This window comes from Mastomys coucha, unplaced genomic scaffold (genome assembly GCF_008632895.1).
Source record: "Mastomys coucha isolate ucsf_1 unplaced genomic scaffold, UCSF_Mcou_1 pScaffold5, whole genome shotgun sequence".
NCBI lineage: Eukaryota > Metazoa > Chordata > Mammalia > Rodentia > Muridae > Mastomys > Mastomys coucha.
This window is the reverse complement of record NW_022196911.1, coordinates 23,824,351-23,840,663: the sequence shown is the minus strand read 5'-3', so window position 1 is coordinate 23,840,663 and position 16,313 is coordinate 23,824,351. Positions and strand designations below refer to the sequence as shown.

The 16,313-nt window shown below is 46.1% G+C and overlaps 1 protein-coding gene across 4 annotated transcripts in view; it reads left to right on the top strand.

Annotated features, from left to right (window-relative positions):
- The first annotated feature begins 862 nt into the window (after positions 1–862).
- The window catches only part of Pdpk1 (3-phosphoinositide dependent protein kinase 1), a 75,377-nt gene continuing 59,926 nt past the window's right edge, over positions 863–16,313 (top strand). Inside the window, exon 1 of one of the 4 annotated variants that reach the window (XM_031353217.1) lies at positions 863–959. Coding sequence is in view for 1 of the 4 variants with exons in the window: in XM_031353216.1 (XP_031209076.1) it covers positions 9,901–9,924 (24 nt within the window). In the remaining 3 variants the exon portion in view is untranslated. Of the gene's footprint in view, positions 1,034–9,759; positions 9,925–10,225; positions 10,433–16,313 lie in introns of those variants that run through there. The other 3 variants (XM_031353219.1, XM_031353216.1, XM_031353218.1) reach the window with 3 other exon arrangements.

The following is a 16,313-nucleotide window of genomic DNA, read 5'->3' as shown; positions in this document are numbered from 1 at the left end:
TTTGTTTGTTTGTTTTGAGACAGGGTTTCTCTGTGTAGCCCTGGCTGTCCTGGAACTCACTCTGTAGTCCAGGCTAGCCTTGAACTCAGAAATCCACCTGCCTCTGCCTCCTAAGTTTTGGGATTAAAGGCGTGCGCCACCACTGCCCGGCTTAACGTGCTTGTTTTATTGACCCAGAATGCAATGTACTTTTAGTGCTTTTTGTCAAAGAGAACGCACTCTAAGTGGAGAGTTTTCCAGGTGGGACTCCTTGTCTAGGGAGATGCAGCAGACCAGGCAGGCTGACAGTTCCGTGCGGTCACTCGCGTGGGAGGAGCTGAGGTCTGCAGCCCACCTCTGTAGCAACTCCACACACGCTTTTAGACCTCGAAACAATGACTGGGACGTTTGCTTTTTTTTTTTTTTTTGGACTGGGGTAGTCTTACTTAGCACAGCACAGCCTTAAGCTTGCTGTGTATCTGAGACTATCCATGAACTGGGATCCACCTGCCTCTGGATTTAAAGACACAGGCTACCACACTTACTTGCAGCTACATCTTGACACAGCCAGGAGAAACCAGAGCCTACGCATAGGTCCGGACCACTTTTGGGCTCCTAACTCCAAAACATCTTGAGGTAATGTTTTGGGGGTAATTTGTTACATAGCAGAAAGTATTTAACAGTCCAGATGTGCCACGTTGGTCGAAGTTTCTAACCTCTGAACTCCAGTTTTCTCACTCCTACATGAGGATTGGTTAAAACAGTGAAACCATGTGTAGCTAGTGTTGTGTGCACATCAGATCTCTTCCAGCCCTTCTAAGATGGTTCCCATCATCCTCTTGCCCTTCCGTGACCTCACAATGTCACCTTAAGCCACTGTACCCTTAGCTCAAGGATACTCTGTAGACACAAGAGATTCTGGGAAGGGAAACACAGTCCCTCTCCCTCTACTTGGGTACCAGCGAGCTGTACCAGGCCAGGTAAGACCATCTTCCCTCCTGGCCTGAGGTGGGCAGCCAGACTCTACACACACAGGTGCCCTGTTTTTACAGAGGTAAGAGGAGATACCTGGTTACATCTAGCTTAGGTCTCCCCTGCTGGCTGCATGAAGATCCTGGAGACTGAGAACTGCCCTCTAGCCTTCTGCTTCCCTCCTCTGCTCCAGTCACCAGCTCGGTTGCCTTTAAAACATTTGTGGGGGGGTGGGGGGAGGTATGTCTGTGGGGGGTTATACACGTGGCGGGGTACGTGCACATGACTGCAGGTATCCTTGTCGGCCAGAGCTGTAGGATCTCCCTAGAGGTAGAGCTACAGACAGTTGTGACTGTCTGACTGGGTGCTGGAAACTGAAGTTGGGTCCTCTGCAAGATGGACTCGGGAATTATCAGGTTCTCATGTTTGCAAGGCAAGCATTTTACCAACTAAACCATTTCCTGGTGCCTCATAGGCTTTTATTTTGATTTTAATTTTATATCAGTTTATTGGGAACTGAACTTGTAGTTCAGAGGTAGAGCATGTGCCTAACTCTGTTCAAGTTCCTAAGTTTGATTCCCAACAATGCACTGTGCATAAAAAGCTTTATGTAAACTAAAACAAAAGAACACAACCTTTGAAAAACAGGCCTCGGGCTGGAGAGATGCTCAGGGATTAAGAGCACTGACTGCTCTTCCAGAGGTCCCGAGTTCAATTCCCAGCGACCACATGGTGGCTCACAAGCATCTGTAATGGGATCCGATGCCCTCTTCTGGTGTGTCTGAAAACAGTGACACTGTACTCACATAAAATAAAAAAAAATCTTTAAATAAATAAATAAATAAATAATAGGTCTGACATGGTGACTCAGGCCTTAGTCCTGGTATTCAGGAATATCTCTGAATTCAAGACTATGCTGGCATACATAATGAGTTCTAGATTGAACAAGGCTGGATATTAAATTTCTGCCTCCCAAAGAAAAGTGCCATGGTGTGAGTGGAGAAGCAGTAGCAGTTGGTTCTCTTGTGTGAGGGGTCTAGGTGACATAGGTCAAGGTCATCATGGTCAGCAGTTGTCTTCACACTATCTCAGTTTCCTTGTTGGTCTTTCACTCATGAATTGGAGGAAAAAGATCCACTGTATTTTTTTCTCCCCTTTGGCAGGGTTTCACTCTGTGACCAAGGGTGATCTTGAGACCATCCTGCCATACCCACCAGAGTGCTAAAGTTAGTGCTAATCTCACTTTGGCACTGCTAGAGAGGGAAGCTCGGACCTCATGTGGGTGGTCAGGCACTCTGCCTCTGAGCAGATCCTTAAAAAGTATTTTACATGTATTTATGTATGTATGTTTGGCACGTGTGCCGCAGCCTGCATGTGGTGGTTAGAGGACAACATTTAGGAGTCAGTTCTCTCTCTGTGTCGGTCCTGGGGATTGAACTTGGCAGCAGGTGCCTTTACCTGCAGAGCCATCTTGCTAGCCATTGTTGGATTTAAATTTGTGTTTGTTTGTTTTGTTTTTTCGAGACAGGGTTTCTCTGTATAGCCCTGGCTGTCCTGGAACTCACTCTGTAGACCAGGCTGGCCTTGAACTCAGAAATCCGCTGCCTCTGCCTTCTAAGTTTTGGGATTAAAGGCATGCGCCACTACTGCCTCGCTTAAATTTCCTTATTTGCTTATTATTTTTTTTTTTGTATTATTTTGAAAAAACCCTGGGTTTGACTTTTTGAAACTGTGTGACCCTAACTGGTTGGGAACTCACTTCTTAGACCAGGCTGGCCTGAATTTGACAGATAAGCCTGCCTCTGCTTCCCAGGTTTGGATTTAAAGGCATGTGCCTCCACACCTGGCATGGCTAGCTTCTTTGACTTTACTCTTTCTCTGTTAGAACTTTGCTTTGTTTCTTGTAGTAAGTGCATATCAATGTCCAGGATCAACAGGAGATTGTTTATATGTGTGTGTGTAAGTGTGAATATGTATTCACATGTGTATGTGTATACATATGGAGATCTAAAGTTGACACTGGGTATCTTCTTTGAGTTCCTGATTCTTTTGTTTTTTGTTTTTTGTTTTTTTGGGTTTTTTTGTTTGTTTGTTTGTTTGGACAGGGTTTCTCTGTGTAGTCCTGGCTGTCCTGGAGCTCACTCTGTAGACCAGGCTGGCCTCAAACTCAGAAATCTGCCTGCCTCTGCCTCCCAAGTGCTGGGATTAAAGGTGTGCACCACCACCACCCGGTGAGTTCCTGATTCTATTTAGGCAGGATCTAGAGCTTACTGATAGGCTAGTATAGCTAGCTAGCTCCAAAAATCTGTCTCTACTACTTGAGTGTTGAGTACCTACCTAGCTACTAAGTGGGTTCATGAGAACCCACTTAGACTCCAGACTCCAGTCTTCATGCCTATGAAGTGATGTTCATATCCACTGAGCCATTTCCTCCTCCCTGTTATATCTTCCTTTTAGTGTACCACATACTAGGCAAGCACTCTATCATGAACTATGTCCTTGGCCCTCATTTAGTTTACAATCTTAGTTTACAAAGAAGACATTGATTTTTCATTCTTTTTTTACATTATTTTGTTTCTCCTTTTCCTCCTCCTCTTTCTCATTTTTCCTTCTTCTTTTTCCAAGACAGGGTTTCTCCATGTATCCCTGGCTGTCCCAGAACTCATGCTGTAGTCTAGGCTGTCCTTGAACTCAGGCATCTGCCTGTCTCTGCCTCCTAAGTATATCACCTGGAGGTATGTATGTGTGTGTGTGTGTATATATATATATATATACACACACACACATATATATAATAAAATCTTAACATAGAACATAGATATTCTCCTTCCCTTTCTAAACTCGTCATGTACCTTACCCCTTGCTCTTTAAGTTCATGGCCTTTTTCTCTCATCTGTGCTGCCACGACTAAGGATATTACTCAATGATAGATCATTTACCTGGAAGAAGTGAGGCTGTGGCATAATCCTTAGCAACACAAAACAATAGTAAACTATGGGGTCACAAATATTCTTCCCTATAATATTATTCTTTCTGAAGTGTGGAAGTTCCTGCCCCAGTGTCTTCAATACTGGGAGTACAGAAGTTAGTCACCATGTCTAGCTCCATTTCATCAATTTTGATTTGCATCAGTAGTTAAAAGTTGAAATAGTGGACCTGAAGAGGTGGCTCAGCGATTAAGATTCCTGTGCTCTTCTGAAGGACCAGGTTCAATTCCCAGCACCCACAGGGCAGCTTACAACCATCATTAACCTTCCTGGGCATCGCACACATATAGCATGCATATCTATCTATCATCTATCTATCTATCTATCTATCTATCTATCTATCTATCTATCTAGATATAGATAGATATAGATATAGATATGCAGGCAAAACACCCAGATACATAAAGTTAAAAAACAAAACAAAAATAGTTCTAAAAAGACTGTCTTCTTGTTTTTCATGTCCACCTTTCCAAGTAGTATCTTTATATCTAGAGTCATCATTTGTGGTTATATACTGCTTTTCTGCTGAATGCCCTGCCACAGTTCCAGCCTCACGTCAAGAGAGCCTGATGATTCAGGGTTGAGTCAGTACCTGGTCATGTCTGTAAATATCATGCACAGCAGGAGAGGCACAGAAAAAGAGGCTCAAACTATGGGTGTGTAATCTTTCTAGTAGAGTTTTTTGTTTGTTTGTTTGTTTTGTTTTGTTTTCTTGGAGTTTTCTTTATGTCAGCTTCTCAGCTCAACTTTCTATGAGAAATATGAGACTCAATCTGAGTTTTTCTGGAGTAGTCTGGAAGCCTGCTTGCTTGGGTTCTAGGTGCTTCTTGCCTATAGCTGTGATTTTGGCATTTCTCCATTTAAACTTTTTCCTCCTCCCTGTGCCCTCCTGCAATGCCATTGACCTGATTCTCTTCCTCACAGGACTTACCACCTTCTAATATGCTGTAAAATTTGCTTATTTGGCCAGCTCTCTTCCCACACTCCTGATGAGTCTCAGAATTCCACAGGAGAGCTTTCTGTGCATTTTCACTGGTGAACTACCAACACAGTGCTTGCAACAAGGGAGGCTCAGTGACTGCTGAATGGACACACACGACCTGGGACCTCCCTACATTCTAGTCCTGTGCACTTTTTGTCTCCTCTGGCTCTCATGTCTTCTTTCTTGGTTTGCCCCTTTATTTGTTTATTTTTGGTGGAACACATCCTTCAGTAACTTTCTGAGAAAGAGAGTGCTCTCTCTCTCTCTCTCTTTCCCTCCCTCCCTCCTTCCCTTTCTCTGTTTCTTTCTCACACACAGAGTATCTGTATTTAGCTATCAGTACTCAGTGGTTACTGTCGACTCTGGCAAATTATTTCATGTATAAAATGGCAATGAAAACCCCAGCACTCAGGAGGCAGAGGCAGGCAGATCTCTGAGTTCAAGGCCAGCCTGGTCTACAGAGGGAGTTTCAGGACTTCCAGGGCTACACAGATAAACTCTGTCTCAGGGGGAAAAAAATGATAATGAATACAAGCCATCCATCCCAGAAGGCTGTATGGGGAACTAAAGAAGATTAGTCATATAAAATGGTTAGTGTTCTCTCAAGACAAGCAAGACTCAAATAAAACTGAAAGGATTGGGAGGCAGTTGAGCAGAGTTGGTTAACAGTTGGGCACCAGAATTGGTGGGCCTGTTCTTGAGACCTGTATTCTGTGACTTAACTCTGTGAAAGTGTTTGATCACTGCAGCCTCAGCTTACTTGTGGAGTGCAGATGATTGTAGTACTGGTCCTGGGGCCATCAAGTGAAAGCTAACACTCTGTCGTCACTGTGTGGCAGGGTAAACAATGCAATGATGACAGAGTCTTCAAAGGTGTGTGCTGGCAAGAGCGCCATGGACCTCAAGCTTGTCTTTGTGTGTTCTAAGGATGAGACTATAACATGGAATGTTCTTTGTGTAATGGGGCAGGCAATTTAGCAGCAACAAACTGCACTTTGACTCACTAATTTCATATGCTACTAATTTCTCCAAGAAATCAAGCTAAGGTGTGTCTGGATTTTGGTGTAGGTTTGATTCATAAGAAAAGAAAACTGGGAACCATTTTAATGTTTTGCATGTTAGTAGAGATCTGTTAGTGTGGATCTATAAACAACCCACCTGTAAATGGAAGGTTCCTCCAACAGAATTTGAGGCAGGTAGAGAGCCATGTGGGGCACAGGATGATACAGCATGGGTAGCATGAGACTTCTGGATATTAGGAGTTAGAATCACCTGTTGTTTTAAATCAACACCCTCTCCCCCATGTGAGTGTGTACATTTGTGTGAGATGAAGTGTGTGCATGTTTGTGTGTATGCAGGCACAGATATGGAGGTCAAAGGACAGCCTCCGATGCTGGTCCTTATCGACAACCTTGTTTGACACAGGTTTCTTCTCTCTCTCTCTCTCTCTCTCTCTCTCTCTCTCTCTTCCTCTTTTTCTCTCTTTCTTTCTATTTAGTTATTTATTGTTCAGATTTATTTTAAACAGATTTTATTGATCATGTCTGGAATTTATAGAAAGGCATACTAAGATTTTTTTTTTAAAGATTTTATTTAAGTATATGAGTACACTGTAGCTGTCCTCAGACACACTAGAAGAGGGCATAAGACCCCATTATAGGTGGTTGTGAGCCACCATGTGGTTGCTGGTAATTGAACTCAGGACCTCTGGAAAAGCACCCCAGTGCTCTTAATTGCTGAGCCATCTCTCCAGGTCCCTGTTCTGAGATAGGTCCCAGTTTTGAGATAGGGTCTTACTGCATAATCTTGGCTGGCCTGGAACTCGCCATGAAGACCAGACTGGCCTTGAACTCATAGAAACTTAGAGGGCTGGAGAAATGGCTCATAGGTTCAGAGCACTTGTTGCTCTTGCGGAGCACCCACATGTTGATTCATCATCATCTCCAGTTCCAGAGGATTTGATGCCTTCTTCTGACCTCTGTGGGCACCAAGTACACATGTGGTGCACAGATACACATGCAAGAAAAATACACACAAAACTAAATTTAATAAAAAAAATTAGGAAACTTACATTGTGTATATGATAGGGGCATACCTATACCTTGGCACATGTATGGAGGTCAGACACCTTCAGGAGCTAGCTCTCATCCTTGCTTACTTAGGTTGGATTAAACTCAGGTTGTTAGGTTTGAGCAAGTATTTTGCCTGCTGAGCCATGCCACATCTATTGCTCAGGATCTAAGATAACTGGCTTCCAGGCATTCTCTTGTCATAGGAATACTGATTATAGGCGAGTTTACTTGTGTTTGGCTTTACACTGGTTATGAGGATCCAAACTCAAGTTTTCATGCCTCTACTGCAAGCACTTTACCCACGGAGCCATTGTGAGTAAGTACACTGTCACTGTCTTCAGGCACACCAGAAACCAGAAGAGGGTATCAGGTCCCATTACAGATGGTTGTGAGCCACCACGTGCTTGCTTGAACTCAGGACCTCTGAAAGAGCAGCCAGTGCTCTTAACCGCTGAGCCATCTCTCCAGCCCATTGTTGTTGTTGTTGTTGTTTTTCAAGACAGGGTTTCTCTGTGTAGCCATGGCTGTCCTGGAACTCACTCCTCACTCTTTAGACCAGGCTGGTCTCAAACTCAGAAATCTGCCTACCTCTGCCTCCCAAGTGCTGGGATTAAAGGCATGTGTGCCACCACTGCCCGGTTCAGCCCCTTTTTAAGGTCTATTATTGTATGGTGGACTAGGAGGATGGATAACTATGGGCTGTATCCTTAGGGGTTGACAGGCAGGTTCTAGAATATGGATGTCTAGGTCCCAGTCTTAGCACTACAAACTATAGAACTGCCACCGCTATGCCTTACTTTCCTCATCTGAAAACTGGGGTAACAGTGTCAGGGCTGCTTTAGAACAAATGAGATGTAGGATGGAATTCCTCACTTAACATCAATGAGGTCAATATGAAGTTCTTAGTGGCCGTTACTGCTGGTTTAGCAGTTCATTCTGCCTACATGGACTCCATATTATATACATTTCTTTTGAGAAAGTATTGGCCTTGAACTCCTGGACTCAAGTTATTCTGCTCCCACTTTAGAAGACTCCATGGGTACACTCCACGTCATCTGGCTTTAAAGTCTTTGGAGTGAGGCAGGTAGTGATATAATCTTTTAGTAACCTCCTGAGTCTGGTTAGTGCTGTCTGTGTGTGCATGTGTGTGTGGTTGTCCTCTTGAGCATGGACAGCTTTCCAGTGGCCATCAGCTGCCAGTGAGGCCCTCTCCTGTCTGTGTTGGAACTTTGATGGGGTTGATCCTGTGCAGGGAGCACAGCAGTGGTGAGACCCTCAGTGCCAGGCCACTTCACGTTCAGAGTCAGCATTCCTCAGTACTGTTCCTGTTACAACTCTTACATTCTTTTCTTCTCCTCTTCCCCAAAGCTCCCTAACCCTTATTTGGAGGGGGAGTCATATAGATGCCCCATTTTATTTATTTAGTGTTTGTTTTTCAAGACAGAGTTTCTCTGTGTAGCCCTGCCTCTCTCTCCTGAGTGCTGGGATCAAAGACATATGTCACTATTGCCTGGTTCTAGATGCCCCAGTTAAGGCTGAACACTCACAGTAATTCTCTGCAGACTAGATTACAAAAATGACAAGTATCTGGAAAGGGTGGTGAATACCTGTACCCAAACACTAGGAAAGCAGAAAGGCAAAAAGATCATGAATGCAAGGCAAGCCTGTTCTACATAGTGATGTCCAGGCTAGCCAGGGTTACCTACTGAGACCCTGTCTCAAAACACTGCAAAAACAAAGGTGGTAAGGGCTATTTAGAAACCTTTAATTTAGAGATAATCTAGCATGTGTGAGGTCTTGAGTTCAATCCCCAACACTGGAAAAAAAAATGGGAAAGGCCTGTAGAGATGGCTCAGTAAGGTGCCTGCTGTGCAGACAAGTCCCCAGCACTCCTGTAAAAGCAAGCAGAGATGGTGGGGGTGTGTCTGCACCTTCACCTTTGGGAAAGCAGAGACAGGGGGATCATTGCCTCTCACTGGCCAGCCAGCCAGCCTAGAGGAATCGGCAAGCTCCAGGTGGCGACTGGTATAGGAACACCTGACAAACACCCACAAGTGGACACACACGTACACTATACATAGAGCACAAAAAGTTGAAAAAGATTGTATGCATTTCATCATAATTAAAGTCAACTACAGCGGCTGCCATAATGACAACTAAAGGAGGGTGTGGTGGCTCATACCTCTCATTTCAGCAGCTGGGAGGCTGAGACAGGATTGTCTTAAGTATGAGGCCAGTCTGGTTTCGATGGTGAGATCCTGCTGGGAAAGGAAATAAGAATAAAATCAAGCTCACAAAGACAGCCAAAAAGAAAAAAAAATAGACATCCATCAAAATATAGGCAAAAACAGGTTCGTCAGGAGTGGCAGGGCGGCTTGTTTCCTGCTTCAAATCATAGCCCAATTTCTCTCCCAGATTACTCGTGACCTGTGAGTCAAATTCAAGTCGTCCAGGCAGTAGGTTCGAGCTCAGCCCTGCTGCTGCTGCCCCAGGCGTGACCTTGGCCAGCTGGCAACTGAGCCTCAGTTTACCTGACCGGGAACGCGGATGACAGCTCGGCGCTCCCGACCCGGCCCCTCCCCGTCACCTCGGATTGGCTCGCTCGGCCTCCCTCTACTGGCGCGCCGGGCCCCAACCCGGAAATACGGCTCCCGGTCGGGGGCGGGGCCCTCACGGCCCGCGGCGAATGATAGCTATCCTGACCAATGGACGAGAGGAGCGGCGGCTGCGTCGCGGAAGTCCTGCCCAGCGTCGCGCGGGGGCGGGGTGGCGCTGGGGGCGGCTGGCGGCGGGGCGGGCGCAGGATGAGGGCGGCCATTGCTGGGGCTCCGCCGCGGGGAGGAGGACGCTGAGGAGGCGCCGAGCGGCGCAACGCTGCGGGGGAGGCGCCCGCGCGGACTCGGGGCTCATGGCCAGGACCACCAGCCAGCTGGTGAGCGCGCGGCGGCCGGTCCGTTACCTGGGAGCGTGGCGGTCGCCCGGGTTCTGCTGGGCGAGGCGGGGCGGCCCGGGTGTCGCGGGCCGGGCGGCGCCTCACCTGCGGCTGGGTGGCGGGCAGGACTGTTGGTTGGCGCCGGCCGAGGGTGCCTCTCGGCTGCGGCGGGGGAGCGCAGGCCCCGGCTCGGGCTGGCGGCGGCAGCCGGGGGCGCTGTCAGGGCGCGGAGGGCGGGGGAGGCCGGGAGGTGTCACCCGGCCGGGCGGGGTGGAAGTGCCTGGAAAGTTTGTTTTCGGCTCCGTGCAGCCTGGAGCCAAGCCTCCGGGCTTACCTTGAGGTCCTGCCCGCGGAGGAGCGGTCTCTGTCCTTTACCTGGAGGAGGGTCCTGAGAAGCAGGAGATGTGAGTTCCTGCTCGTAGCACCTGATGCTGGCGGCTCCTTTCCAGATTCTTGGTCGGCGAGGCATCTCGGTGCTCCTCTTGCCTGCCGCTCTACGCTCAGCGAGGTGGGAAGCCCTGGGAGGCCGGGCTTAGAGGCCCCGGCGAGGGCAGCTTAAGTTTGACAGGGAGGAGGGGTTTGGGGAGGGCGGGAGGAAGGACGAGGACGACAAAACCAACCACTTGTTGGGTGAAATGCTTGTTTTCTCTGTGTTGTTAAAAGTGTCCATAGTTGTATTTTCTGTTAAGTTTTAGAGTTCTTAGATGGTGGATATTCAGCGTGTCTGCCTTGTATGAGACATGAAGTGGTTGATGAGAAGATGTCAGACGCCGAGCAAAATTTGGTTCAAAAAGGCAGACCTCCCTGTGCTAGGGCTGTGGTTCAGTGGTAATCTGCTTGCCTCGAGTGTTCAGAGCTCTTGGGTTCGATCCTCACCTCAACCTTCGTCAGGGGGTGGGGCGGGATGGGGAAAGGGTTGTAGGTCTTTTTATTCGAGGGGACCCAAGAAACTCACTTGGTTCAGTATGGTCTAGGATGCGTCTGTGGTAGTGGTTTTGAATGTTTTTGGAGGGCCATGACCACTCCCCCCCCTTGGAGAATCTGAAAGTATGGGCTCCCTTTGAGAAACATGCACAGCTGCACCGAATTTTGTTGCTACCGGAGGCTCTAGAGCCTTCTGCATCTCATCCATGGACTTGAAGTTATAGCCCTACTGTGAGATGGATGGTAATTAATCCAAATTCTAAAAGGAGGAGGACTTATCCAGTTGAGAAAATGGTGAAAGGCAAAAGGGTGTTGCAACACTTGTGTCTTTACCCCGGGGTGCTTGGGCTTGCATGCAAAAACATGAATGGTGGAAGTCAGAGTGACAGTCCTGTGGATATTTATGAAGTGAACTTTGACACAGTGGTGCTGTTGCAGAGTGTAAGGTGTGTGTTTGATGGCGTCTATGGGAAGAGGAAAAGTGTATTTTCTCACTTTGTCTTGACACTCCATGATGGGCACTTGACATCTATAGTTCTCATCAGACAGCTTTTTCAGTGTTAAAAGCACTGGAATCTAGTGAGCAGAAGAAATTACAGAATAAACAGTAGACTTCTCTGTAAGGAAATGGGAAGAGCTAGGCCTTGCCTCTTGTCATCTAGAGAGTCCTCACATGTGGGAATATGCTTTGCTTCCTGTTAGGAAGGGCAGAGGTGGTTCCATTGATGGATTTTTTTTTTTTTTTTTTTTTTTGGTCTGAGAACAGGGAGATTTGCATAGTTAAAGTGTATTTGCATTTGAACTTTAACCTGGCTTGCTGACACTGTCTCAATTAATTTTCCTCAAAGCCTTTCCCCTTTTCCTTTGTAACGCCAGTAGTCTGGCCTGAGGCTGTGAAAATAGCCTAGCTCAGTCTGCACTTAAGGTGGGCCAGAACTTTTAAGTACCATTTATTGAGCTCTTCAAGGCAGGTGTTTAGATATCTGCTTCATTCGTATTGTGTTTTGAGGTAGATATTGTTCCCATTTAACAGGTAAGGAAACTAAAGTAAGAGAGTCAAGTATGTGACTCATAAATAACAGATTGTGTTTTGGCAGAGAACTAGTGTCACTCTATCATATGAGGATCTCCCAAGAGAATCTGTGTAAGGCTTGGCCAAGCACCTGGTGTGAGGAAGTCTTCAGTGCCACTGCCCAGGACGTCTGGAGCTTGAATCTCCTAAGTACATTAACTGTGCCCTGTTGGAGGAGGAGGGACATTATATTTCTATGGGCAGATGACCACATTCTGACCCTTGGGGCCTATTTTCAGTGTCTCCTTTCAGAAAACATGCTTGGAAGAAGCAGTGTGTGGTTTGCCCTCATTGAGGGCTGGTGCTCAGCTGGGATGAGGCTGGGACCCCTGCCCCCTTTGGAAAAGAGATGTGGTTTGGTCAGAGGGAGAAATGGGAAACTGAGGAAAACTTAAGGTGCTTTAGATTTTCCAAGGGTCCTCCATCTGTCAGGGAAAGTTAGGAAGCATGCAAAAAATTCAAATTATCAAGATTTTTTTTTAAAAAAGAAGATAAGGATCTCATGTAGCCTCTGAATAACCTGGAGCTTGCCATGTGGACCAAGCTGGCCTTGAACTCACAGAGATCTACCTGCCTGTTTCCCTAGTGCTAGGATTAAAGGTGTGTGACACAACTAGACCATGACACATCTCTTTCTTTTTGTGTGTGTGTTTGTGTGTTCACCATAGGTTTCTTTGTGTAGCCCTGGCTGTCCTGGAACTACAGAGATCTGCCTCTCAAGTGCTGAGATTAAAGACGTACAACTTTTTTTTTTTATTTATTTCTATTTCATGTATTGGTATTTTGCCTGTATGTCTGTATGAATGTGTCAGATCCCCTGGAACTGTATAGTTAGACAGTTGTGAGCTGCTATGTTTATGCTGGAAATTGAACCCTGCTCCTCTGAAAGAGCAGCCAGTGCTCTTAACTACTGAGCCATCTCTCCAGCCCCTCCCTCCTTTAAGATTTATTTATTCATCTAATGTATGAGTACACTATTGCTGACTTCAGACACACCAGAAGAGGGCATTAGATCTCATTACAGATGGTTGTGAGCCACCATGTGGTTACTGGGAATTGAACTCAGGACCTCTGGAAGAGCAGTCAGTACTCCTAACCACTGAGCTATCTCTCCAACACCCCCCCCCCCACTTTCTTCCCCAACAATCCCCCCCCTTTTTTTTTTGGTTTTTCGAGACAGGGTTTCTCTGTGTAAACGTGGCTGTCCTGGAACTCACTCTGTAGACCAGGCTTGCCTCGAACTCAGAAATCCACCTGCCTCTGTCTCCCAAGTGCTGGGACTAAAGGCGTGCGCCACCACTGCCCGGCCAACAATCCCCTTTTAAGATTTACTTTTGAGCTGGGACATGGTGATACATGCCTTTTATCCCCTCTGTCAAGAGGCAGAGGTAGGCAGGTCTCTGAGTTTGAGGTTAGGCTGGTCTACAGAGTGAGTGTGAGGATAGCCAGGGCTACACAGAGAAACTGTGTCTCAAAAAAATAAGCAAAAAATTATTTGTTTGTGTGGGTGCATGTGTCTGTGCACCTTATGTGTGCAGTGTCCTTGGAGGCCAGAAGATGGCATCAGATCCTCTGGAATTGTAGTTCTAGGTGGCAGTTAGCTACTATGTGGGTGTTGGGAAGCTGACCCCTGTCCTCTGAAGAGTAGATAGAAAGTCTTCTTAACTGCAGAGCTGTCTCTTCTTGAGTTAGCTCTTGTGTACTCTGTCTGTCATAGAATAGGATGTGTTTGCCTTCCATTTCCAGGAAGGCGAGGAAGGCAAGGAAGGGCCCCAGAAGACATAGAAATGAGGGATTGCTTTATGCTTCTTATTGAAAAAAAATTATGTATTTAGTTGTATGTGTATATTTATCTATAAGTCCCACGTGTGCATGGGAACCTCAAAGGCTAGGAGAGGGTCTCTGATTCCCTGGAACTTGAGTCACAAGCGGTTATAAAACCACCTGATATATAGGTTCCAGGAACCAAATTTGGGTTCCAAGAAAAAGCACAAAGTGCTCTTAACATCTGAGTACTTCTTATTTTATTTTTTAAAGATTTGTTTATTTTTATAATCATTGTTGTTTTGCCTGCATGTATGTCTGTGTGAGGGCACTAGAACCTCTGGATCTAGGGTTACAAATAGTTGTGTGCTGCCATGTGGTTGCTGGGAATTGAACCTGGGTCCTTGGGAAGAGCAGCCAGTGCTCTTAACCACTGAGCCATCTCTCCAGCCAGTGTCTGAGTACTTTTGAAAAAAGTTTTTGACATGAATTTTATGAGAAGGAAAGTAAGTGTCTTAGCTAGCAGCTGTCTGCAGTGATATAGGGCTGAAGGCGGGCCGGTCTTGGCCTCTAGGCTGCTTTCAGTACAGATTTGGGGAAGAAGAACAGGTGGCTCCTGGGGACATGTGTTTCCATTTTCAGCCTGTCCTCATCTTCTGAGCCACTTGAGCTGGAGTTGAGGTGCTCTTAGGCAACTGATTGACACTGGTAGGAGCCAGAGATTTAGCGATGAGGCTCTCTGAGGTGATGTTTGGAGAGTGGCCCTCGGCATGTGCTTTCCTCTTCCCAAGTATTGTCTTCTGTGGAGTGCAAAGGGAGTTCCATGCGGGTTTCCAGTTCTTCGAGGAGAGTAAGTCATTGATTGTAGAGGAACAGAATGGTGCACAAATGACTCCCTCAGCAGGTGCAAATGTGCTGCAGGCCTGTCCGTGGGGTGACAGGTGGCAAGGGGGTATGCAGTGCAGTTGTTTTGAAGGCAGGTTCAAAGGGCAATACAATGGGGGAAGAAGTGTTGTGTGGAAACTGTAAGTTTGGGAAATATATGGGTCAGATCTTCTCAGTTATGCATTCTTTGGTGACTGGATCACATTGTTCACTTGTTTGGTGTGATGCCAGACCTTTTTGGAGTTAGTTGAATGTTGTGAACAAGTTGTATGTTCAGTCTCTAGCTATTAGATCAAAGACAGTGAACATTTTCTTAGTGTAGGGATGTGTTTTCTCTGTGATGAGAAAGTGCTGTTTGGGATTGTGATGGGTGGTTGGGTTCTGCTTTGGTACATTGGCTGCTCTTCAGAGGACCTGTGTTAGATTTCCAGCACCCAAATGGTAGCTTACAACCCTGTGGGGGGTCCAGAGCCCTTTTTTGGCCTCCTTGGGCACCAAGTACATAGACAGACTTACATATAGGCAAAACACCCATACACACACACAAAAAAAAACATTTTTTAATCTTAAAAAGAAAACGGAAAATACTTAAGTCAGGTTGGAAGGCTAAGGCAGGAGAATCACTGAACTCACACATTTGAGGAGAGCCTGGACAAGATAATCAGAGAGCCTGTCTTTTTTTTTTTTTTTAAAGATTTATTTATTTCATATATGTGGTTATACTGTCTCTGTCTTCAAACACAGCAGAAGACACCATCAGATAATCATTTCAGATGGTTATGAACCACCATGTGGTTGCTGGGAATTGAACTCAGAACCTCTGGAAGAACAGTCAGTGCTCTTAACCGCTGAGCCATCTCTCCAGCCCCAGAGCCTGTCTTTTAAGAAACAAAAAGAGTGCTGGGTGGTGGTGGCACATACCTTTAATCCCAGCACTTGGGAGGCAGAGGCAGGCAGGATTTCTTAGTTCGAGGCCAGCCTGATCTACAGAGTGAGTTCCAAGACAGCCAGAGCTATACAGAGGAACCCTGTCTCAAAAAACAAAAAACAAAAAAGCAAAAAGAGCAATTCATTATAAAGGACTGGGTTATAAAATATTATCTATTGAGAAAGGGTCTCACTGTGTAGCCCTGGCTGTCCTGGAACTCACTGTATAAATCAGGCTGGCCTAGAACTCACAGAAATCGACCTGTCTTTGCTTCCTGAGTATTGAGATTTAAAGGTGTACACCACCACTGGGAAGGATTGATTCCTTGTAAAGGTGCCTGATTCAGGATTGTGATTTTAGGTTGCTGGATTATATAGAGACTACAAAGCTAGAACAGCAAGTACTAAAGGTTCAGATTTCTGCCTGCAGTTTTGTCAAGGGGCCAGATGAAGGTAGGCAAATTGTTTTTGGGTGGTCTGGTGAGTTCCCTCATTTCACAGACAAATCAATCCTCCTGCCTTTGCACTAGTCTCTGTTTCATCCTTAGGGGGTTGTATATACAGACCTTGCTTGAAGGTCTATTTAGATGGTAAGATGCTCCTTTTGAGGTGTGCGTGTCTTGTGTGTGCCTGGGGGAACTACAGCTGGTCTTCCCACTCAGGGGCCTCAGGTCTCATCAGACTTTGGTCAAAATGCCCTCTACCAGAGATATAACTTTTATAGTGAGATTGTGGTTAAAGCCCCATTCTTCAGCTATTTTTCTCTTTTGAAACTTGAGTTTGTTGCATGCACTAGAAGGAGTGGTAGCTGTATATT